At 36.2% G+C, this 25,309-nt stretch overlaps 2 protein-coding genes across 5 annotated transcripts in view; one reads left to right on the plus strand and one right to left on the minus strand.

Annotated features, from left to right (window-relative positions):
* The window catches only part of LOC110097110 (pentatricopeptide repeat-containing protein At1g30610, chloroplastic), a 35,435-nt gene extending 18,661 nt beyond the window's left edge, over positions 1-16,774 (minus strand). Inside the window, exons 1-2 of the mRNA XM_020823355.2 lie at positions 15,034-16,774; positions 14,763-14,954 (exon numbers count right to left, since the gene is read on the minus strand). Of these exons, the coding sequence (XP_020679014.2) occupies positions 14,763-14,954; positions 15,034-16,559 (1,718 nt within the window). The 5' untranslated portion in view covers positions 16,560-16,774. The remainder of the gene's footprint in view (positions 1-14,762; positions 14,955-15,033) is intronic.
* A 5,066-nt stretch (positions 16,775-21,840) lies between these two features.
* Positions 21,841-25,309, plus strand: part of LOC110101085 (thiosulfate/3-mercaptopyruvate sulfurtransferase 1, mitochondrial-like) — a 22,992-nt gene continuing 19,523 nt past the window's right edge. The window contains exons 1-4 of one of the 4 annotated variants that reach the window (XM_028693889.1): positions 21,841-22,111; positions 22,632-22,814; positions 23,116-23,175; positions 24,244-24,306. In XM_028693889.1, the coding sequence (XP_028549722.1) occupies positions 22,010-22,111; positions 22,632-22,814; positions 23,116-23,175; positions 24,244-24,306 (408 nt within the window). In that variant the 5' untranslated portion in view covers positions 21,841-22,009. Of the gene's footprint in view, positions 22,112-22,151; positions 22,304-22,631; positions 22,815-23,115; positions 23,176-24,243; positions 24,307-25,309 lie in introns of those variants that run through there. The other 3 variants (XM_028693892.1, XM_028693891.1, XM_028693890.1) reach the window with 3 other exon arrangements.

A 25,309-nucleotide genomic window follows, 5' to 3' on the forward strand; every position in this document is an offset into this window, starting at 1 on the left:
TAACTTCCGTTCCAACAGGAAGGAAGGTCGTCGGAGGCAGCGAAGTCGTCCAAGCACAGTGGAGCCGAAGAACCGATCGAAAGGGAGAAAGCTGTCTTCACTGCGAGCGACTCCTACGGCCGCTTCCGATCAAAATGTCGTAATTCCGATCCGATTGCAAGAGAAAGTCGACGAAGGGGCGGGGTCGAACAGCGAAGAGGGAGCCGGAGAAGCTAACGAGAGGGAGAAAGTTATCTTCACTGCACGCGAGCTCCCTGTTCAAGCTTCCGATCAAAATATCGTAACGTCCGATCCGACTGGAAGGGCGAGTCGTCGAAGGAGTTACGTCGAACAGCCACTGAGGGGCGGGAGAAGCCACGCAAGGGAGAAGGTTACCTGCACAGCTAGCGAGTTCTCGTTGTGGCTTCCAATTGAAATGTCGTAACTTCCGTTCCGATCGAAAGGAAAGTCGTCGGACGAGCAGAGTCAGAGAGGGAAAGATCGAGAGAGGAGAGCTTGTGCGAGCGAGTCAGAGAGCTGAGCTCTCTCATTTTCTCCGACATTTAACGCTGCAGAAAATTGCCAGGCGACGTCGTGCAAGAAACGACGTTGGATCGTGCGTAGGTACGGCGACGACGTGCGATGAGCATAGAATGTAGGATTTGATTTATTTTCTCTCTTTATTTTGTTAACTGAATACGGGTCAACACTCATTTCGTATCCTATCTCTAAGAGTAAAGCCACTCATCCACTTGAGCATCCTTATCTCTACAATGCAACACTTAACTTAATATGATGCTTCTCTTTTAATGGCCAACATTTTGTACCATAAAGCATTGCAGGTCTAACCACCATGTTATAGAGTTTTCCCTTAAGTTTGAAGGGACTTTTCTATCACACAATAAGCCTGATGCATTCATCCACTTCAGCCATCCAACTTGAATTCTACTATAATATCCCCATCTATTTCATCATCACTCTGAACAATAGACCTAAGATATCGAAAACATGTATTCTTATTAATGACTTGATCACCCAAAGTCACAATCCCCCCCTCACGATCTATTATTACTAAAATTATACTCCATATTTTTAATTTTAGATCTACTCAAGCGAAAGCCTTTAGACTCTAAAGTTGACCTCCAAAATTCAAGTTTACCTTTAACTCCATCTCTAGTCATATCAGCAAGAAGAAGATTATCAGTAAAAAGCATACACCAGTGTAAAACCTCTTGCAAATGTCTAGTGAGAACATCCATGACTAAAGAAAAAAATATCTGAGCTTAAAGTTGGTCCTTGATGCAATCCAACTAAAATAAGAAAATACTTGGTCAAACCTCCTTATGTTTGAACACAAGTAACAGCTCCTGCATACATATCCTTAATGAATTCAATATAAGCATTATTAACCCCTTTCTGAACTCTTCATAGTGCTTCTCTTAGAACTTTATTATATGCTTTCTCTAAATCAATGAATATGATATGTAAATCCTCCTTATTCTCTTTATACTTCTCCATCAAACCTCTCAATAAATGTATAACTTCCATAGTAGACCTACCCGACATGAATTTAAGTTGATTTGGAGAAAAATTAGTATCAAGTGGCAACCTATGCTCCAAAACACTCTCCCATAGTTTTCAAGTATGACACATTAATTAAATTCCTCTATAATTCGCACAATCTCGTGCATCACATTTATTCTTAAAAATAGGAATCAACACACTCATTCTTCACTCATTTGGCATCTTTTTAGTCTTCAAAATAATATTAAAAAGATTAGCAGGCCAAGAAATTCCTTTATCTTCTAAGCATTTCCACATCTCTATTAGAATATTATCATGTCCAACAGCTTTTCCAAATTTCATTTACTTTAAAGCCTCTCTATGATGTAAGACGATGCAAGAATTGCTTGTTATAAATTAGTACTTGTGAACATGCGTTGCTAATTTTAAACAAATGCGTTCCAAGATAGATCGTAAGAAATTTCCATGGAAGAACTAAGCAACGTCAATCAATTACATTTAGAAGCAACATGAAACAAACAAAATTAATCCAATAAATAAATAATAAAGCAAATGGCTCTTAACAAAAATCCAAGGCTTAAGATATAGATCCTTCACCTCGAAGTCCCTCACTTTCACTCTTGGATTCACTCGGTTAACGGAAGAGGATGGCGCACAAACTCAACGATGCCACTATTAGACAAGTAATGCCGCGGGGGCTAGCCGCCGGAGAGGAAGTCAGATTTGGGGAAGATGGTGGACGCCCGTTGATGATCCAATCGTCTGCTGTAAGTTGCTCGTCGATGACGTCCACGAGGGTGGGAAGAATACGATTCAAGTAATCCTCGACGGTGTGGTCGAAGCCGAATCTGACGTCAAAGAACGGCAATCAGATGCGTCGATGTCGCCTTGATGATCGTATGCAAAGCCGTGATCACGCTCCGGATCGACCATTCATGACTATGAGATGACCTTGCGGTGTGGATGAATTTGGCGGTAGAAGAGTATTCTCTTGGTGGAACTCGGCCAAGCAAAGAGGGGAGGAGGTGGGCTTGGGTAGAGAGAGAGAGAAGAATAGAGGGAGGGGAGGATAGATCCACTTAGGGTTTGAGGGGTTTAGAAAAAAAAACTGAAATTAATTTCAGTTTTAGGAGATTTGGGGGGAGATTAAATGAATTTGAATTTTGAATACCAAGTGGAGATAGGCAATTGAAGGGGCAATTAATGTTTGAACCCCCTAGGGGCCAGCGGCATGATGAGAGGGAGAGGATGATGTGAAACGTATGCATGGAAACAAGAACTGTTTGGGGATTTTAATACAAGATTGTTAAAGCTTTGCTAGTTATAGAATTAATGCGTACCCAAATTAAGTTCTCGGAATTATCAAATCAAAATTAAGTACGGCATGTGGTTACAACTAGATTAATGGGACAATATCAAATTGACAACATTGAATTAGAAAGTAATGTCATGGAGAGAAACAATAATCCACAATTAACAAATAGAACTTTTCACCTTGGGTCTCTCACTGACTCTCTTGTTGGTGGCACTTGTAATGGAGGAAGATTGAGAGCAACCGAGCGATGCCACTAGGAGACAAATGGCGCACAAAGTGTAGTCCGTTGGAGTGGTAGCCGGTGGCGGGTAGTCCATGGGTTGATTAGAAAGCATCCAATGTCTTATCCTTTTTTCCTTGATCATCAAAGATGAAGCCAAGCAAGCATTTTCAAATCTGAAATAAAATCAGATCTCTGGATTTGGAGAGGGGTGTTGGGTGGAGAACTCAAGTCCAATCCATAGGAGTTCTTGGGTAGAAGAGAAGTCTTCAAAAAGAAATTTCAGATTTTCTGAAACAGAGTTTAGTGAGGAGACACGTGGGAGTAAAATTTGATAACCAAAATGATCTCCAAAGGAGGAGGAGGCAGCGGGTAAAGAGGGATTAATGGAATTAATGGGAGGCCATTAATGGGGAGAGGGGAGGGGGATCAAAACTGAAATGATTTCAGTTTTAAAACAAATGGAGGGAAAATTATTAGAGCTGAATTTGAGGTGTTATTAATGTCAAATTGGAAGGGGAGAAGAGCCCATCAATGGCCGGCCACATGGAGGGGAAAAGAAAGCTTAAGCATTAATCAAATGGGGCCCACCTGCTTAAGTAACAGATTTTACTTAAAATCTGTAGTAAATTCATTTTCAATAAAAGGAAAATTTCCTTTTCATGGGTGTATGTGATAAGCAGCTTTTGAATTTCAAATATAATCAAATGCTGGATAGGATGCAAGAAAGAACCTAGAACTCACAAAGAGATCTAGCTTCTACTACGAACTCACTAAGAGATCGTGGAGGTTTGCACTCACAAAGAGAACAAGAAAAGTCAAATTTTCATTCATCCAAAACTAAATTATTACAAGAGAATGGCCATATAAATAGGCCTCACAATGACAAAGAAAAACAAAGGACTAAAATGCCCCTTGGGCTACAATAGCAACTAACCACCCATAAAGGGCGAAAACGGAAAAACATAAAAATCAAATAAACTACTACATAAAATGACTCAAAATAAACTCATGATCGTAGCCGTCGATCTCCGGCGTCTCCTGATGGTACACGTGTCGAAAATGCTGACGATGTCCTCATCAGAGGGATTAGGGGGAAGAGAATAAAAGCTGAAATTAATTTCAGCTCAAGTGAAATTCGAGGGAGAATATTTGAAATTAATTTTGAATTTCAAATAAGGGCGGAGGAGTAATTGAGCATTCAATGGGGGAAGCCCAATAAGGGGGGCCGGCGGCATCATGCATGAGGGAGGGGATTAGGGAAGGAGGTAGAGGAGTTTCCAAATAGGTAGTGAATATTACTAAAAAAATAATAACTCCAATTTGATTTATGTTGAAATTGGATTCATGAAAGAAACTTTCCTAATATGGGATTCCCTATATGGAAAGAATTTGAAATTCGAATTTTGAATTTAAAAAATGATGGAGTGGTGGAGAGATGGTCGGCGGGTGGAGGGTTGGAAGTTGGCGGCTTGGCCGTCCCAAGGAGGTCAGCGGCAAGGAGGGGAGGGCTTAGGAATCCAAGGTAGTTTGAGGGGGTGAGGGTTTTCTTTAAGGAGAAGAAGAAAGAGAGAGTAGTAAGGGGGAAAGGGAAATCTAGAACTCACCAAGAGATCCACGATCTACCTCGCTAAGAACTAACAAAGAGATCTTTGAGAAATGTTACGAACTCACAAAGAGACCAACAATGAGAAAATTTCCATTCATCAACTACTCTTACAATACATGAGGCCTTCTTTAAATAAGCTAAAATAGAAACAAAGCTACATGACGCAAATACCCTTTGGGCTACACAAGCAACTCACTACCCAAAGGGGTAAACTGGAAAAATAAAATGCGATAATAAATAAAATATAACATAAATCAAAAATAAAGGCTCTTGATTGTAGTTGTCGATCTGCGTTTTCAACGATGGTACACGTGTCGAAATCTGATGTCCTCATCATTCTCCCCAGGTGGGAGAAAGCTCGACCCTGTCAAGTAAGCGTCTCTAGAAGCTTCGTACGATTCCAATAGGTCAGGGTCCAATCTCCGCATCTCATCCCGGTCGACCCACGCGTTCTCCGTTTTCGGCTTTCCTGCCCATTGAACTAGATACCTTCGGCAACCACCATTTTTAGTGGAAATGATTTCATCGTTAAGTATTGTGTCAATCCTCTCCGCGGTAGGTAAAGTGGGAATGTTGGGAAGTGGGGGTAGGCTAGGGATCTCACCAGGTAGGGTCACACAAGGCTTAGTATGTAATGGATTGGTGGGGTTAAACTCTGGACCTTCGTAGGCTACAAGATCTTCAATATTAAACGTAGGATTAATGTTAAAGCCTTTGGGAAGGTCTAGCACATAAGCATTATTATTTATCTTGAATGTAATTTTGAAAGGTCTTGCGCTTCTTGCATGTAACTTCTTAACGGTCCCTTGCGGGAACCGTTCCGGACAAATATGAACCATCACCGAGTCTCCTACTTCAAATTCTTTAAATCGTCTCTTGAGGTCCGCATTGTGTTATAGTTAGCATTGTTTTGTTCAATTTTCTTATTAATTTCTGTGTGCAATTCTTGAATATGCAATGCAAATGTGGATGAAAAGAACCGGTATGCAAGAAGAATGACAAGAATCGTGAGCTCACACAAAAGATTTTAAACAGAGACAATTTTGACAGGAACTGGCACATAAACACACATAAATGGATTAAAGGTGGAAGAGTCATGACAATGAGGAGATCTAAAGTGTTCAGGTCTAAGGGAACTAGTGTAGGAGGAGCAATGAAGACATCCTTTGCTACCAGGGCATTTCTATAGGAAGTTTCAGTTAGAGTCGTGGGTAGTCTCCTAGTAGTAGTAGTGTAATCGAGCAAATTCATCCAACTATGAGAGAGATGGTCCTTAACAGGGTAGGACGAGAATATAACGGGAAAAATGAATGAATCAGGAACAAGATAAGATGATGGGTCCTGACTCACATCCATAAGGGGATAGCCCAAAGAGTCGCCAGTAGGTATGGGACTCCCATGATGGGGTAGAGTGTCCAAAACAGATGTAAGCACAACAGTTGGAGAGATGTCATGAGAGTATGAGCTAAAACTCTCTCTAACGTTGTTGTCGGTACGAGGAATTGAGAGGTAAGTCCAATCAAGAAAGACACACTCGCTAAAATGTAAATCTAGATGAGCAACTCCTAAAATAGACTCCAATAAAACAAGATGAGACTCATTATTCAAATTAGGCTCAGAAACTTTCAGACTCAAATCACTATCTTTCGAACTCATAGTACTATTCTCAATAGAATCAGGATAAATAGATTCAGGGTCAATTAAATTGGGAGTTAAATCAGGTAGTGAATTCAGCTGAACCACTTTTAACTCATGATTATCCTCGACGCCATCACAATTATTCGAAATTAAAACAAACTTATTCGGAGTCATCTCAGTAGGAGATATGATTAAATCAGAATCATCCGAATTTAATTTCAATGTATTCAAGATCAGATCAATTTCTTTCGAGATCAACGTAATATCATCCAGGCAGACCTTATCTAAAGGGGTATCCTTGAGGAGACTAGGATCAGGGAGGGCTAAGGTATCAATGTCTATAGGTTCTAAATCTCCTAACTTAGGTTTAAGTTATGCAGGGAGTCTAAATCACTCAGTTCAGTTTCATCCTCAAAGAAATCCTCGTTTTTAATAATATCCTTAGTATCCACGAAATGGATGTACTCAGTTTCAGGTTCATGAGACTTTTTCTTTGTAATGCATTTTTTGGTTAAAATGACAATGGTAGGGTCAAGGACAGGGGAGGCTAAAGGTTGACTGGGATGGCTAGGAGTCGGCCCAAGTGGGGAGTCATATGGGACCGATCCAATAGAAGACCCAATAAAGGGTCGGCCATCAAGGCTAGGAGAAAACCTACGGGGTGTGGTAGCATCCCTGATGTTACTAAAGGGTGGTCTCGACCACAGTAATGTCCACGGTTTGTTCCAACAAAAGAGGTAGGGTGGTGCTCTAGATGGCAATCACTGGTAGAGGGTCGGTATTTTAAATTAAGTTCTCGCCTCATGTCTTTCCAAGTAGGGTACTCACTGCGAGATTCTTTATGATCTTCCAGTCTCATCCAAAATTGTAGAGCCTGACCATTTAGGTGAGACTTAGCGATGCTAACCTGGCAGGACTCAGGGATATGACATGATTCAAAATAGTCCTCTAATTGTCTAACACATTCCCTAAAGTAGTAAGGGTCCGAGGAACCATCAAAGGTGAGTAGACGGTAAGGTGACTCTAAGAGAGGTCGTTGAGGCTTAGGCTCAGGTCTAGGTTGATAAGTCGAGTGGGGCATCTTCCGACTAGTAGGATTGATCGAGTGGGGCACGTACTTAGAGTGGGGAGAGTCAACAGGTTGCTTCCTAATAATTCTAGTCATAGAGCCCACTAGGTTAACGATGTCATCTAACCTCTTTTGGAGTCTTATCGGGTCTATTGGGAAGCGTCAAGTGACACTCAGAGATGATTGGGAGTACGGGACGTCATTGAGACACTAAGTTAGGCTCACTTAAGCTCACTAAAGGGTGCAAACATTGATTGGACAGCAAGCTACACTAGTGGGTTAAGTAACCTAGGCACTTAGGAAGGTTGTTAGGTTGCGGACAGTACCTAAACACTTAAGAAACTAGCATACAGTTCACTAGATGTGTGCAGGAATGATGTGGACAGCAAACTACAGCATGACATAAAGTTGTCTATGTGTTTTGGGAGGGCTTCTAGAGTGTGGACATCACTTAAACACAACGAAATGCTTACTAAAAGTGACTATCAGCAGCAAGAAATTTCAGGACAGCAAACTAAACAGTGGCTTAAGTCGTCTAGATGTTATGGGGGTACCACTAGGGTGAGGACAACACCTAGACACAACTTTAAGTTCACTAAAAGGTGCCTAAATATTGCTGGAACAGTGAGGACAACAATTTATATCGAGGATGTAGTTGTCCTACGCACTTAGAATCGATATGGATTTAATGGCAGCACTAAGACACTAGCTAGAATGACTTAACTCCACTAAATGCGTGCAGGAAATGTAAACAGGGAATAAAATTATTTATGCGATGATATGCATGCAAAATTTAAGGTTTAACGCAAGGCTAGACCCTAGGATGTTTTTCTAGTACATGACATGCATGCCTATCATGCTCTGATATCAAATATGATGTAACACGATGCAAGAATTGCTTGTTAGAAATTAATACTTGTGAACTTGCGTTGCTAATTTTAAACAAATGCGTTCCAAGATAGATCGTAAGAAATTTCCAGGGGAGAACTAAGCAACGTCAATCAATTACATTTAGAAGCAACATGAAACAAACAAAATTAATCCAATAAATAAGTAATAAAGCAAATGGCTCTTAACAAAAATCCAAGGCTTAAGATATAGATCCTTCACCTCGAAGTCCCTCACTTTCACTCTTGGATTCACTTGGTTAGCGGAAGAGGATGGCGCACAAACTCAACAATACCACTATTAGACAAGTAATGACGCGAGGGCTAGCCGCAGGGGAGGAAGTCGAATTTGGGGAAGATGGTGGACGTCCGTTGATGATCCAATCGTCTGCTGGAAGTTGCTCGTCGATGACGTCCACGAGGGTGGGAAGAATACGGTTCAAGTAATCCTCGACGGTGTGGTCGAAGCCGAATCCGACATCAAAGAACGGCGATCGGATGACGTCGATGTCGCATTGATGATCGTATGCAAAGCCGTGATCACGCTCCGGATCGGCCATTCATGACTATGAGATGACCTTGTGGTGTGGGTGAATTTGGCGGCAGAAGAGTCTTCTCTTAGTGGAACTCGGACAAGCAAAGAGGGGAGGAGGTGGGCTCGGGTAGAGAGAGAGAGAGAGAGAGAGAGAGAGAAGAATAGGGGGAGGGGCGGGTAGATCCACTTAGGGTTTGAGGGGTTTAGAAAAAAACTAAAATTAATTTCAGTTTTCGGAGAGTTGGGGGGAGATTAAATGAATTTGAATTTTGAACACCAAGTGGGGATGGGCAATTGAAGGAGCAATTAATGTTTGAACCCCCTAGGGGTTGGCGGCATGATGAGAGGGAGAGGGATTAGGGGGAAGAGAATAAAAGTGAAATTAATTTCAGCTCAAGTGAAATTGGAGGGAGAATATTTGAAATTAATTTTGAATTTCAAATAAGGGTGGAGGAGTAATTGAGCATTCAATGGGGGAAGCCCAATAAGGGGGGCCGGCGGCATCATGCATGAAGGAGGGGATTGGGGAAGGAGGTAGAGTAATTTCCAAATAGGTAGTGAATATTAGGAAAGAAAAATAATAACTCCAATTTTGATTTATGTTGAAATTGGATTCCTGAAAGAAACTTTCCTAATATGGGATTCCCTATATGGAAAGAATTTGAAATTCGAATTTTGAATTTAAAAAATGATGTAGTGGTGGAGAGATGGCCGGCGGGTGGAGGGTTGGAGGTCGGCGGCATGGCCGTCCCTAGGAGGCCGGCGACAAGGAGGGGAGGGCTCAGGTATCCAAGGTAGTTTGAGGGGGTGAGGGTTTTCTTTAAGGAGAAGAAGAAAGAGAGAGTAGTAAGGGGAAAGGGAAATCTAGAACTCGCCAAGAGATCCACGATCTACCTCGCCAAGAACTCACAAAGAGATCTTTGATAAATGTTACGAACTCACAAAGAGATCAACAATGAGAAAATTTTAATTCACCGACTACTCTTACAATACATGAGGCCTTCTTTAAATAGGTCGAAATAGAAACAAAGCTACATGACATAAATGCCCTTTGGGCTACACAAGCGACTCACTACCCACTGGGGTAAACTAGGAAAATAAAATGCGATAATAAATAAAATATAACATAAATCAGAAATAAAGGCTTTGGATCGTAGCCGTCGATCTGCGTCTTCGACGATGGTACACGTGTCGAAATCGGATGTCCTCATCACTCTAACTTTGCTTTTAATAATACACCGATAAAAACAAAAATCTTTACTTTCATTTAGGATGCTAAGGTCACGAAAGTCAATCGCATTCTAATAATATTCATTGAAAAGTAAAAAATATCTCAACCACCTTTGTTAAAATATCCACTTTTAATAATAGCACTTTTTGATCTTCATCCTTAATACACTTCACTTGAACTAAATCCTAACTAATCTTATATCTTTGTTTGGCTAACTTATACATATATCTTTCACCCTCCTAAATATCTAATCTATTATATAAATTATTAAAAGCTAAAATTTTTACATCGCATATTACATTCTTAGACTCCTTACGGGCCTCTTTATATCTTTTTCAATTATCTGAATTTTTATATCTAAATCAATTTTTATAATAAATCTTCTTATTTTTTATCTTTTATTGTACATTTTAATTCAACCACCAATTATTTTTACTATTAGGAGTTTTTCCCTTTGATACTTCAAGCACATCTTTTGCAACATTTGTAATATCACTATCTACTTTTTCTTATATAATATTAGCTTCTTCATACACAGAAAATATTTTAATATTTAGAATCTTATTATAAAAAAAAATATTAATATTCTTTAAAAGCCCCCATCTAATCCTAGAACAACGTTTTACTTTATTTTTTATGTATTGTCCCTTCATCTTAAAGTTCAAAACTAATAAGTGATATTGATAGCCATTGCTTAAAAATGTCATTATAACAAATAACTTGTTTATAATTGTTGATAACCAACAAAACCCTACAAGGGGTCATGGTTAGGTACCCATGCTTTACTCAATCGGCTTCTCCCACCCACGCCCACCCATGGTGACTTTCGAGAAGTCGTACACTCGTACCCACCTATACCCACCCATTTTCCATACTTTTTGAATGCAATATGCTATGGATTGATGGCCTTGAGACTTGTTTCCCTTTGCTCTGATTGCAAACTTTCTAGACGCATATCAAAATTTACCGTAGTCGCAACGTGGTTAAATGCTGCACACTACGTAGTGAGGATTGCAGTAATATAAGATATACGGTGATTAGCAATGTAAATTGATTTATCCCCCGATGTTGAGTACCTACCCATACCCACCCACAAGGTTATGGGCCTACCCATACCCAATGGGTATGGGTGGGTACAAGAATGGGTGTGGGTATAGGTACTCAATGTAGGGCTCTAATAGCCAATGAATAATATACAATAAATCTAATTTTATTTTTTCCACAAAATAAAATTTATATGTTCCAAATTTATCAATCAATTTTATATCAATTCATAAAATCATCACAAGCCCAAATTACAAAATACCTTACTTCCCTTCTCATTGTGTTTTTCAAAATTGGGATATGAGGAGAATGATTGGATATACTTAGGAGAACGTTGGACTCTACCATCTTAAGAAAGTAGTAACAAAGGAAACCAACTATCCCTTTCTTGGTGGTCAAAACCTTCCACCTCCAAATTAACCAAGGTTTTGCTTCAAAAACTCTGCCTTGGACATCCTTCTATTGATATTCTTAAAATTATGTTGTTTTATTATTTTAAAATTTAAGATATTAGTATATTCCAATGTGACAAGTAATTTTACTCACCATCATTGTTCATCCTATCTATCAAGTAGTATTAGATACTTTGTTTTTTTCCTTAATACGCACTGCAATATGAAGGCCTGCTCATATTCTTAACATCTCTAGTGATAAATGTTTTATGTCATTTTTTAATGATTGCACTAGAACTATTTAGTTATTTCTTATGAAAGAGCAATATTAATGAAGTAGGATATTTTCATCATTAACAAGATTATTGGCGCCCAATTTGTAGTTCCTATTAAACAAGTTAGATTTAATAATGCTAAAAAAATTGTCAAGCAAACACTCTTCTTTAACATAAAAGAATGCATGAATTCTCTTATGTTGATATAGCCTAAACAAAATCGAGTGGATAAATAAAAAGATATACATCTTATTTATTAACTACTAAAACAATATCTCTAAGAACCATTGGGGAGAAGCCGTCTCAACAACAGCATTTTTAATACATAGGCTTCCATCTATAATTTTAGGGTATAAAATCCATATGGTGACTTTATCCAAATTCCATCAGGATTTCAACAAATCTTATAAGACTTTAATGTTTGTAGTTTTTGCATGTTCACACTCATAATAAAGGAAAATTTGATCCAAAGCTTTAAAATGTGTGTTTATTGGTCAATTAAACGCCAAAAGGGATATAAATATTGTCACCCAACTACTAGAAAAAATTTTCTTGCCATGAAAATGACTCCTTTTCGATGGAGAATGCTATAAATGAAGAAAATAAAATGTTTATCTTAGCAATATTATCATTTCCAATTATCAATGTTTCATGATTTCACTCCTAAAAATATTCAGGGAAAAAAAGAGCTTATAAAATAACCATGAACTGCCAAAAAACAAACATCCTGACTGCCACAAAAAATATCCTAAAACTACCTCAAAAAAATCCCAAGTGAAGAAAGGACGATTGGACCAAATTTCAATAATCCAATGTATATCTACTCAAGAATGAAGCTCCAATCTCCAGGCCTAAACATATACAAAAGTACAAATCAAGTATTGAATCGACTTCTTCCTCTACTTATGATAATACTATCCATGTTGATGTAAATACCAACTTAGATTTGCACATTGCCATAAGACAAAAAAATCATAAGTTGCACCTAACATGGTGACATCATATTTCTCACTTAGTCTTCTTTATAAACTATTCACTAAACACAAAAAAGTTCTTTCCAACATTAATCCCATTAACATTCTTTAAAATCTATAATAATCAGTTAAAGGAAAGAACAAAGAACAAACCATTAGAAAGGAGATGAGGGACGAAAAATAATAAAACAATAGAAGTTATTGACTTACAGCAAGTGGAATGTAAATAGGTGTAACCCTAGAAAGATAGAAATCTGGATTGGTGGCAAAAATATATACCCAAGCATATGCAGAGGATTATCAAAAAACAATTATACATGTGGTAAAAAAGATAATTGTACAAATTTGACTACCATATTTTTCCATTTTCAACAAGCATCCAGTCCAGTTTTATGTAAAAAAAAGTCTTTAAATATATAAATTTATAAGAAAAGCTGTTTGTGAAACCTCCTAGATTTGACAAAGATTTTAATGGCTCTAAAGCAAGCAGATTAAAGAAAGAAATATCCAGCTTAAAAAAATCTCGTAGAGCATGATTTGGAAGACTCAACAAAAATTTGATGGACTAGCTGAGCCAATGGGCCCCACTACTGTGGGAGCAAGCAAGGAGAGAGGGGGCTCAAAGGGGATTAATTACTTATCATAAAAGATCAAAATTGTGAGGGAATTATTTAGATCAAGAGATCTAATTCGAATTCAAAATCTAAAAGGGAATTATTTAAAGAAAAGGTGGAGTAATTAAGGGTGAATTACTTAGGAAAGTTTTAATACAATTGGGGGGGGAATTAATTAGGGAAATAGTTAATTTGAATTCAAATATGAGAGGGAATTATTTAGGAAAATGGGGCTGATTTGGGTGGAAATTAGAAGAGCCTATTTAAGGCTAACAGTATGGTGATTTCAGGATTATGTTTTGAGTTTGCTGAAATTAGAATTTCTTAGGTTGTGAGGGCTCTAGCCGTCGACTAGGGCTTTGGGAGAGCCGGATCTTCCTCTCCAATTGAAGATCCAGTTGTATCTTATGTTTTTAATCTTAGTTCTTTCAATAAAAAAAAGAATTCTTGTGCATTCTTCTTCCTAAATTTTTTTGCCTTTCTCTAATTTTGTTGAAATTGCATCTACTTCCTATTAAAATTACATTCACAATAGAGTACAAATAAAGTCAAGGTAACATATTGTCTTTATAAAACATCCTACAAAGAGGGAACATATAGCTCTATTAGTATATTTGGTTGATATTATTGTAATAGAAGATGACAACTAAAAAATAATCATTCAAGAGAAGTCTTGCAAAAAATTTTAAGATCAAGTATCAAGGTTGAAATATTTCTTAGGGACCGAAGTAACATTATCTAAATAAGGCACTTTTTTTTCAAAAATATGGTAACATATTTTAAAAGAAATTGGCACTCTTGACAACAATAAAGAGCAAGGCCACACTAGCTTCTTCCAAGTAACAAATCACCTTTGCCAATATGAGTTGTTGACCACAACCAAATTGTCGACTAGCCTCTTTGTTGGCCAACTTCACTGCCAACATAGTTAATGGCAACAAGTCTCTATAACATTGCTAACTTCTCATACATCTTTATGATATTGTTCGCTAACCATGAACTCCTCCACCGAACCACTTCTTCTTGACACCCAACCATAGCCAAATATGGACCACTACAACCAACCATCTCACTATCAATTCCCTCATTGTTTCTTCCATGCTACTCTTCACACCAGTCAAGACTATCAGCCATCAAGAGCTCTGCTTAAAACCATCATGTCATCATCAACAACTCAAATGAACCTAGAAAACCCTCACCCACAACCCTTGAAAAACCCAGGTCTGCCTATCATCAAAAGCCAGCTCCTCTTCCTTTTATAGATATTATGAGGTGGTGGTAAGTGATGCGGATTCCATTTAAATAATACCTTTAGGAGACTTTTGGTCAAATCTTGCAATAATTTTTTTCATGATTTGCAAATAAATCTAGACTGATTTTCCTATGAAAAAAATCTCAATTTTTATCTGGAGATTTAATGAAACAATTTTTTACTTCATAAATCAACAAAGATTACCTGCTCTTATAGTACTTGAAACGTTCACGTGAATGGAACCATTCAATAACTTGTAATACCCGTCTCCAATTTCCAAATGAACCCAGTATTTGAACAATCCTCAAGATGGAGTGTTCCGAGAATTTGATTTTGGTGCTGTGGATCATCTTCGAAAATTGCCATTCTGGCATGTTTAAATCACTGGCATTCAACCTTGGACAGAAATAGTTTAAAAAAAATCAAATTATTTTGTTGCCCAAGTTAAATTAATAAAATGTTCAGACCATCTTACCACTTCGCTAAATTCCGGATTCTCTCTTCCATCTCCATCCTCAAAACTCGTGGCCTGTTTCTCACATCTGTGAATACCTCAAATGTCTTGAAAGCAGCTCTGTTCTCTAATGCAACACCGTCTACCTCTTCAGAAAATTCAGGATAAGCGGCATGAGTTCTAACTGATCTTCCTGATGATATAAGTGCCCTTGAGTTAAGCTTTTCTGCTTCTATGATATCGCCATGAAGCTTGGCGCTTCTCCTAATGCTGCCTTTACGGTAAATTTCCTTTGCTGGGGCACACAAATCACGCTCTTTTGCATTAATGGCTTGGTAATGCTGATTTCCTTCCACCTCAAAAGCCTCCATTTTATCTCTTCTATGTTTATCCTTTGCGCTCATGTCGTCAAATCTTAAAAAACTCTCATCTTTGCTTACAATCCTATTAGTAAACCTTTTGGATTCAGTGGACTTTGCGTAGTCTCCACAACCCCCTTCATTCCTCACAAAATTAGTTTTCTTCAACTCATCCAAACTTTGTAACTCTTTACTATATATTTGTCTTTCTTTAAGCCTCCACTGACTCGTTCTCTTATCCTCCAATATCTCATCAACAATAACGTCTTCAGCACCATTGTTCTTCTTATGTAAACCATGTCCTTGACCACTCGAATCCTCACCAGTTCTGTAAGGGGTGAATTGGGCCTTTCGGCTGTCACCACGCCCTAATTCATTCTCTACTACCTTAGAATTCGCTAAATCATTCAACTTTCTTAAGTTCTGACGATTTTCTTGCGATTCAGTTCTCCTCCGACTTGTGCTGTTGTTCTCAACAATCCCATCATGAACAACTTTACCAGCACCCTTGGTCTTCTTATACAAAACATTTCTTACAGTACTAAAATCCTCGTTTTTGCGTTCTAAACCACCTTTCTGTCGCTCAACACTTTTCTCCTTCGCTTTCTTCTCCAACATCTCTTCAACCACAGCCCATGCAGAACCACTCTTATCAGAAACACCGCCCTTCAAACTGGGTGCATCGCCTCTGTTTTCTCTTGAATATCTGGCCTTCTCATCGGAAGATAAGTTTTCTTTGCTCAGTTGCTTCTTTGATTTGTACGAATTCCTCTTTTTTGTAACACTATCTGCCGTTAAGACATGCCTGCCAACTGATCTCTTCTTCAAACCATGCAAATTCGCTTGCTCAGCCGATAACCTACTCCTGTCGGTTTTAATGGACTCCAAAACTTTGACATATTTATCAAATGTGGGAATAAACTTGAACTCTTTCTCAAGAAATTCGCTGCTGGTCGAAGTGGTCTCAACCTCTCCGTCAGGCAAGGAATTAATAATTCCAATTTTCGGCCCTTTCACATAAAAAACACATCTTTTTCTCGCCCCCGCCGAGGCCGAATGCATGCCCGGAACGGGCTTTTGAAAAATTGAAATGCCATGAATACGGGAGGAATTCAGCCTGGAATTCAAGATGGGGAAGCTGCTTGCGCCCAAGCTAGAAAAACCGAATTGAAGATATGCAACAACCATGTCGGAATTTTCAATTGAATGCTACCTTCTAGCGAAAACTCAAGTGGACGACATAGACCATGCATGACTGGAAATTGAAAAAGCTTGACTCCAGATGGAAATTCATCAGACGAGGAACCGAGAGAGCTTTACTTAAGGAAGACGGCTATAAATAACTGCATCGGCCTTTATCTCTTTGCTCCCTGATCCATTTCCTATGCCAACAAAACGGATAAACCCTACGTAGAACAAGAACTCGGTGGATATTTTCGTATTATGCCACTAAAATCTCCATCCCTTACTTTGGAAGTGCTATCAAGCACATATAAAATATAAGTGCTATTTGGTAGCATCCCGGATTTAATTTAAGTAGGATTTCAAAAAAATTTAAAAAATGTATTTCAAAATTTTTGAGGGGCTTAAATCTTGAAGACTATTTGATACTATTCATGATAAATCCTCTTAAATCTCATGTAAATGTTTGACTATAGAGCAGGATTTATTGAGCGGACTCTTCCTCTAACACCATGGATTTCATAAATCTGGCAAAATACAGGATTTTGAAAATCCTGGATTTAGAGCGAATCGACGGAATTTTCCGTTTACAACAGATTTTGTTTGACGTGATATTTGATTTTGCATTTTAGGCAGTTTGGCTGGGTTTCACTCAAATCTGACCTAAATCCTTCTACCAAACAGTCCCATAGAGTCACATATCTCATATATCTCGATGTCATCTACTATGGCTCTTTTCTGCCTCAGCCCGCCTCCTTCGCGGCTCCTTGCTTGAGCACGACTTATGTGAAGTTATCCAAGATAACTTTGTAGTATTTTGTGTTGTGTATCTTATTGAATTTCATGTATATAAAAATGTATTAAATTCTCATGTATTCTTATCAAACTCATGTAATGTTTTACAGTATTTCATTAATGATTTTGTAATATTGTGGGCATTAAATTTATAGTATAATGTGCTTTAAATATTTATCACAACGACAAATAATATAAATTAATTATAATTAATCACTAATATAACACATAATTAAATTTTCTCCAATAATTAATGTATTATTTAATTATATTAATATAAGTATCAATAAAATTTAACTATTTTGCTTTGATATATCAGTATAACCTCAAAAGCCAACACTTTAAATCATATATGATTACATCAAATAGTGTCTTTTCTTTGGTGATAGCAACTATCACAATCCAACTGGATAAGATCCACAGGCGGATCAATCATATTGTGTTAGCGTGCAACAAATCAGCCCAAGATCCAAGTTTTGAGGAACTTTTCAAATTTTCTTACTTTAATTAAACCTAAAAGTCTAAAACAAACAACAAACCCCAAAGCTACTAATAACTGCCAATACACTGAAAAAACTCATCCATAAAATTTCTTTTCATTTATCATAAAAATAGATATACAACAATTACACTATAGTGTATGACTACATATTGAACTACAAAATAAATAAATTAATTAAATAACTATACATGACTATACAAAAATCAGAAAAAAAAAAAGTATTTATACATACTTAGACATATCAGATCCTAACTTAGCAATTCATCAGGCTCTTTCCCTTTTCGAGACCTTAAAAAATAATACAGATAAACTATGAGCCAACACATCTCAACAGGTTGCACTTACCAATATAGATTTTCAAATTATTTTTTTGAATTTAAGAACTATTGATACATGCAATTATTGTAATAAGCCATATATCAAAATAGTGTTTGCAGTTATCAGAAATGTAAATATCAATGCTAGGAAAGCAAATAAACAAGCACTTCATATATCATAATAGAAAATATCGGATTTCCCTCAGACCCTTACAACTCCCATCAGAACATAATGCTAAGAATTATGATCCTTATGACTCTCGTATTGGCAAATCAGAAAATAGACCTTTATGACTTTCAAATACCATAACAAAATATGCATATAGTACCAGACTGTGCATTCAACACGAGAATAGAGTGTGCATACAATATCATAATAAAACTTCATGTATCTTTAGCACAAGAACAAAATTCCCCTATACAGAGTATGCCTACTCATTTCAAACAGATAAGCATAAAATTCATTACATTGCATTAAAAGAAATATAAATAAACTCAATTCAGAATTAACAAAATTATTTAACAATAGGTGCCAGAATATATTACTGACCAGAAATACAATGTTTCAAAATATAACCAAATTATAATAGATTGTTTAGAGCATTATTTTGAAACTTTTATCATAATACACATTATTTTTAAAACTAAGGAATTTTTCTAATTTGCCAAAACCCACATTTTCCATTTACATAGTGAAAATTTTCCATAAAATACCTAACACTCATAACTGTCGTATTGGTAACATATAGAAAAGTTACGTAATGAGAGTTTTGGATATATCAAGTTATGTTAGTTTTTTCTCTAATGGAAATATAGATTAAATATATTTTTTTGTATTGAAATTCCTTAAAAAATGATATAGGAAAAAGTAACATACCTCGAACCGGATGATTTTCAAAACTAGGTTGTTCGTTGAAAACATGTTGAAGCAGCCCAAAACTAGCTTTCTCTCTCTCTCTCTCTCTCTCTCTCTCTCTCTCTCTATAGCTGACCGTAATCAAAAATACCCGGTCAAAATTCTCCAGAAAAATAATCAAAATGTGCACACTCGGCACCTCAGAAACATACCAAAAATTACACGGTAAAAACTGAACCAATCGGAAAATACGGACGAAATTCGCTAACAAAAACGAAATCCGGACAGAAAAGTCGTTCAAATTGCACCGTTCTGAAAATTGAGAAAGGCGGAATGTGCCTTACCTTGCGTACAGCAATATCTCGAACAATCTCGTAGGACAAAAACGGTTCGGCGTCGCCCGAAAATCAACTTTTCCAAATTTGCCCTCGACCTTCTCTCTCCTCGGCTTATTTTGATTTTCTCTCTCTTCAAAAATGAGCTGATTTCAGCTTTAAAACACTCTGATCGGCCTGGACGATCGCACGATCGTCCTGGACGATCTGACCAAAACTGCATCGTCCTGGGACGATTTCGCAGGATGATCTAGGACGATAATTAATTTTCAAAAACCCCTTGCTCTCTGACTTGTGCCATACACTGATCGTCCTGGGATGATCCCAGATCGGCCTGGACGATCCATACAGGAAATTTTCCTGTAACTTCTGGACAGAAAACTGGAACAAAAATTGCACTGATCGTCCCGGGACGATCCAGATCGGTCCGGACGATCCTGGAGCAGATTTTGATATTACATCATATGGAGCGAGTAGTCCGATCAGACAACCGGTCAAGTGGGAGCAGGCAACCGGTTAGACGCATGCAACAGTCTTGTGGGAGTGGGCGGGCGGTCAGGCTCGGGCAGTCGGGTGGTCAAGCAGGAGGGGGCAGCCGCTCAAGTTTGAATTTTAGGTTTTTTTTTTTTTAAATTTCACCGCAAATCCACCGTAAATCAGATTTTGCGATGAATTTTTCTGTAGCAAAAAAGTGATTTTCATGTAGTGATGGATGAATAATTTTATGGTGGAAGTTATAGATATATTAATGCACTAGGGTTATCCTCATATGATTGTTAATTCTCCTTTGTGCATAAGGGACCATATACTAAAAATTTAAGCACAAATCTTGATGTTAATGCCATGATTTAGATTGTTAATGACATTGTATATTTGCCTTATTAGTGATGACATGTATTAATATTGTGATGATAATGGATGATGAAGTCGTCATGTATCATCATTTATATATATGATATGCATAAGCTTTATAGACGATGATATCGATCGTGTTATTATCGATGACAGGTGACAAAGTTGATGAACAAGGACATCAACATTTGTGTTGATGACTCGATGATATGCACCAACTATATAGACAATGGTGTGTAATGACATTTTTGGATATGATTGACGACTGGTCTTGACTATGTGTATCAACCTTATAGGTGATATTCTATCTTGAGATTGCTGGTAACACTAAGTGATGAAATCAACTTGCATCGATGTTGCTAGAGATGAAGTTGGTGGGTGTCATCATTTTATGTTGATGACGTGCATTGGCCTTATAGGCTATGATGCATGTCGATGGTGTAGGTGATAAAAACTGCATCAATAATTTGGTCTAAGACGTACATAAACCTTATAAGTAATGACATGCATTATCATTACTAGCAATGACAAGTGACAAAGTTGTAAAGTTTCAGTGCTTATGTTGACAATGTGTTAATGGTGATGGTGGGAAACAAAGTCAATGGACATTGACATGTTTGTTGACAGCATGCATGACTCTTTTAAGTAATGATATGTGTCAATGTTGTGGGCAATGGTGGGGTATAAGTTATACTATAGTTAGAGAAACTATCATTAGATGATGATGGTTAAGTGATTAATATAGTCAAACTATAATGGCTGGATGATGGTGGTTAGGTAAAACAAGTCTGGTTATAGTGCTCAAGTGATGGTGGTCGAGAGACAATGAGTAGACAATGAAAGTTGTCGACGTTGATCATCTATGTTGAACACTAGGTGGAACTCTAATGCTGTTCATATCTCTAAGTGCTCTCTAATTTCAAATCAAGTTTTGAACTTAAGCCCCTTTCCGACTTAGAAAATGGGGTTATTTGTAATTTTTAGGAGTGTTATATTAATAAATTTAATCTAAATCTCTTGCACTCTATTCTCTCAGCATTTTTTTTTTAATTCTCTTAGCATTTAAGTTCCTTAATAACCTTATAATTAAGTGATCATAGACTTGTTGGATTTCACTCCTAGAATTAGTCATTTTGATTATAAACCATTGAGATTAGAAGATTGTTTAATCCTTCAATTATAGTCATAAAGTTTCTAACCATATATCAAGTGCTATATTTGAGTTTATTTGGAGTTGGATTGAATCACTTTTAATACTTGGATTTATCTCATTGAAATATTTAGTTAACTTATAAATTTATTGAAGTAGTAATTCAGATGTTCTTGAATTTAATTCTTAAATTTTAAATTGAAAGACTGTATCAAGATTTGTATGAAATTAAGCTTAATAATGATTATAAATATTAACTAAATAAATTTTTTAATTAAAATAGATCAAACTCACCAATTATGTTAAGAAGTTAACCTTAAAAATTTAATTAAGTATATGTCAACTAGCTTAATTAATAAAAAATATAAAATTTATTGCCAAAATTTCGAGATCAAATTTATTTGATATTTATTCACTAACATTCAAGAAAAAGAAATTAATAAAAAAATTATAGTATAGAAATGTTTTGTCTTCTTCGCTATTGCTCAAAGGAAAACCTGCAGCTGTAATAAGAATTTCTAGAGCTAGCGATTGATATTGCTCTGCATTTTCTGTGAGTGATGGTGGATGCCTCCATCATTGAGTCGGTAATCTCAAGCGTTGCCCGGTCGCTGTCCGTCGCCCCCTCGTCGTTATCAGACCCCGCTTCATGGCATCTTCTCTCTTTACGAGAACGTTTGTAGGGTTAAAATCGATTCGATCTTCGCCTTGCTTACTCAAGGAGTCGAGATATTTCACTTCGTTTTTAAGGGTATCGTCGCCCATGATTCTTAAAAGGATTTGTTCGATAGATAATTTTTTTATCGGTTTTGTTGATTTTGTTATTTTTATTTTCTACATATTTGTAATTGATGAGGAGATTGTTGGTTGTCTCGCTTCCTTTAGCAGAGTTTACTGAGCTGTTATGTTTGCAGGATTGTACAGGGAACAAAGAGTGTTTAAGGTGTTTTTTTTGAGTGAGCGTTATCACTGTTGAGTTTAATTTAATATAAAGATGCTGTAAATCTTAATTCATTTATAGATTGCACTCGACTTTCATCCCTGTTATCTAGATTGTTATTAGGTTATTAGAAAAGGGATTTGGATTTGGCCGTATTGCATTCATCTATTGTTTCTAATCAGACACGTAACCCCTAATTCTTATTCCTTATGAATATGTATGAATTGCAAATTTCTTTGAAGAGCTTTGTTTTTTGGGATTACCTTCTACATTTTAAGGATGTTAGTACTAATACATGAATGGAACCTGTAAGATTCGATTTTGTATGCAGGGTAGAGCATCATTTGCTCGTGTGCCTTATCCATCCTTGGTTTCTTCTACTAATTTTATCCATTGCTCGGCAAGTAGATCACCTGGTGCGAAAGTCTCGAAGTCATTTCATTCAATGGCTCATGATGAATCCATTGTTTCTCCAGATTGGCTGCAATCTAATCTGAGGAACCCTGATGTCAAGGTCTGTGATTTCAGTTTGAGTTTGTTTTATTTATAATTGAAATTTTTGGTTTAGAACTGTTTGCAATTTATGGATTATTTTTAAATCTCTTTATATTTTAGCAATCTGATACTAAAATTTATAATAAATAAATATTGTGCTTTTATTTAAATGCCCATTATGAATTTTTCCTTATGATTTATTCCTAATTAATCTTTCTTTTTCTGGTTGCAATAGAGGGATGGATGGAAGAAATAAAATTTTACACATGATATACATCCTGACTTATTTCCCTTTTTATGGTGTTGTATTTTATAATTAGGTATTGGACGCTTCTTGGTACATGCCAGATGAAAAGCGCAATCCCTTTCAAGAGTATCAGGTTCAATTATTTTGCTATGCTTTTATCCTTTTGCTGCTTTAGGATTCAGTTTGCTAATTTTGTTTCATAAATGCATCTCTTTTCCTCCTTTTTGAGAAATTGAAAAGTAATTCTTGATCAATAAGACAATAACTTATATCAGGAGGATTTTATAGACTATAATTGACAGAACCTTCCATTTTTAGAAGAAATAATATCTAATATTTTTCCAATTTATGCTCACTACGCCTAGAAAAAAATATGACTTTTCAGCGTCATGCGTCAATTTAGTTAGGTAACTTTCAAGTCAATTTACCTCATGAACATATCTAATTCTTCATTTAAAATATTTTGCAAGAATTGATTGGTACTAGAACAATGTAGTGTCTTTTAATTCATTTACTTAATAGTTTAATATGTTTGCTTTTTGTGCAACATATCATGCACCAAATATGGTGTTGGTGATGAACACATATCTAAATGTTGCAAGGGATTATTTGGTTTCTTGAAGTTAGAAAACAAGCATTTAAAAATAATGATTTACTTGACTCCATTTGATTGGATGCAATTTGATGGCAATATTGGTTTTGAACTCTATAACAAGTTTAAAAACTTGTAATATACAAAGATCTGATTGTTATGCACGAATGAGTGAAAATCAAATAACTACTTTCAAAAACATATTTTCTTTTTAGAAGTAACTTACCTAACATTAATCACTGATTTCTTATTTATTCGTGCTTGCTTATCAATAGATATGTGACTGAACTTTAATAATTTAGTAGTTATGACTTTATTGAATTCTATCACGTTTATTAAAGAATATATTTTGATGCATGGGTAAATTGCGTGATTCAAAATTATTGGTGCTATATGTTTACTGTAGTGAGGCTAAGCTTGCAAAATTTGGAACTATTTATTGTAATGATCTGTATAAACTATTTCTTATTTTCCCTTTAAATAATATGTTTACTACCATTATAATCTGCGATGAAAAATTTCTATCAATGGCAAGTACAAATTAACTAATGTCTATCTTTTTTATCTTACCTCAATAGTTGAAATGTATCTTGTTTATCTTTTATTCAGGTTGCTCATATTCCCGGTGCTTTATTTTTTGATGTTGATCGGATCTCTGACCGCAAATCAGATGTAATTTTATTCCTCTTTACCCTTTAATTTTGAACTCCTAAGGAATTTCATATATATATATATATCTCAATTTCTTTGTTCATAGGGTTATTGTGATACTGGCTGTGGATTGCTTCAATATTTGCTATTTTGTTTATAGAGATTAGTCTCTCAAGAGATATATATATATATATATATATATATTCAGTTTTTACGTTAATTTCTTTGTTTATGTGATTTGTTGTGATGCTTGATGTATATAGGTTCAATCTTTGCTACTTGAAGTCATCATTGTCATCACCATTATTAACTTATCCCAACTATTTGAGCCAACTTAAATTGAATAACAATCAACCTACTACAAACTTTATCCACCTCAATAATTTTATTTTTCAATGCTCTATCCACTTTATGCCTAAACTATTCTTATTACTTATTATTAATCTTTCTAACGTAGAAAAACTTATAATATTCCCTAGTGTATTTGAATTTTCCCCTCTTTTCATTTTTTTTCGTACAATATTTCTTATTGCAATTATTGTGTCTGCCAATTCATTTATTTTCCCATTCAAAATCTTCAAATTTTATGTGTCAAATCTAATGTTAGGCTTCTTTTAACTTTGTTTTTTGTTTTGTTTTTCTTAGCTTTTTAAAAACAACTTTGGTTTATCTAGATTATATCCTTAGAAACTTATTATTTTGAATGTGCACATTTTCTACAACTCCATAAGTATATGGGCTGAGTTTTTAAGGAGCTAACATTTCTAGGTGAGAATGATTAAGTTTAATTTATATAAGACAACAAAAGAATAACATCATTATAGTTGCACTAAACAAAATCTTAGTTTTGTACCTTGGCAATCATTTCTCATTTTTTATGACAATTAGGTACAAATATCACTTATGGCCAATTTTTTCCTATTTTCATTTAGCTTGAGTTAAATTTTGGCATATCACTTATGCGTGCCTTCAATGGCCATACTGATATACCCTAGATTTCACCAATTTGTCTTTGCCCTAATTA

This window comes from Dendrobium catenatum, unplaced genomic scaffold (genome assembly GCF_001605985.2).
Source record: "Dendrobium catenatum unplaced genomic scaffold, ASM160598v2 fragScaff_scaffold_383, whole genome shotgun sequence".
Classification (NCBI taxonomy): domain Eukaryota; kingdom Viridiplantae; phylum Streptophyta; class Magnoliopsida; order Asparagales; family Orchidaceae; genus Dendrobium; species Dendrobium catenatum.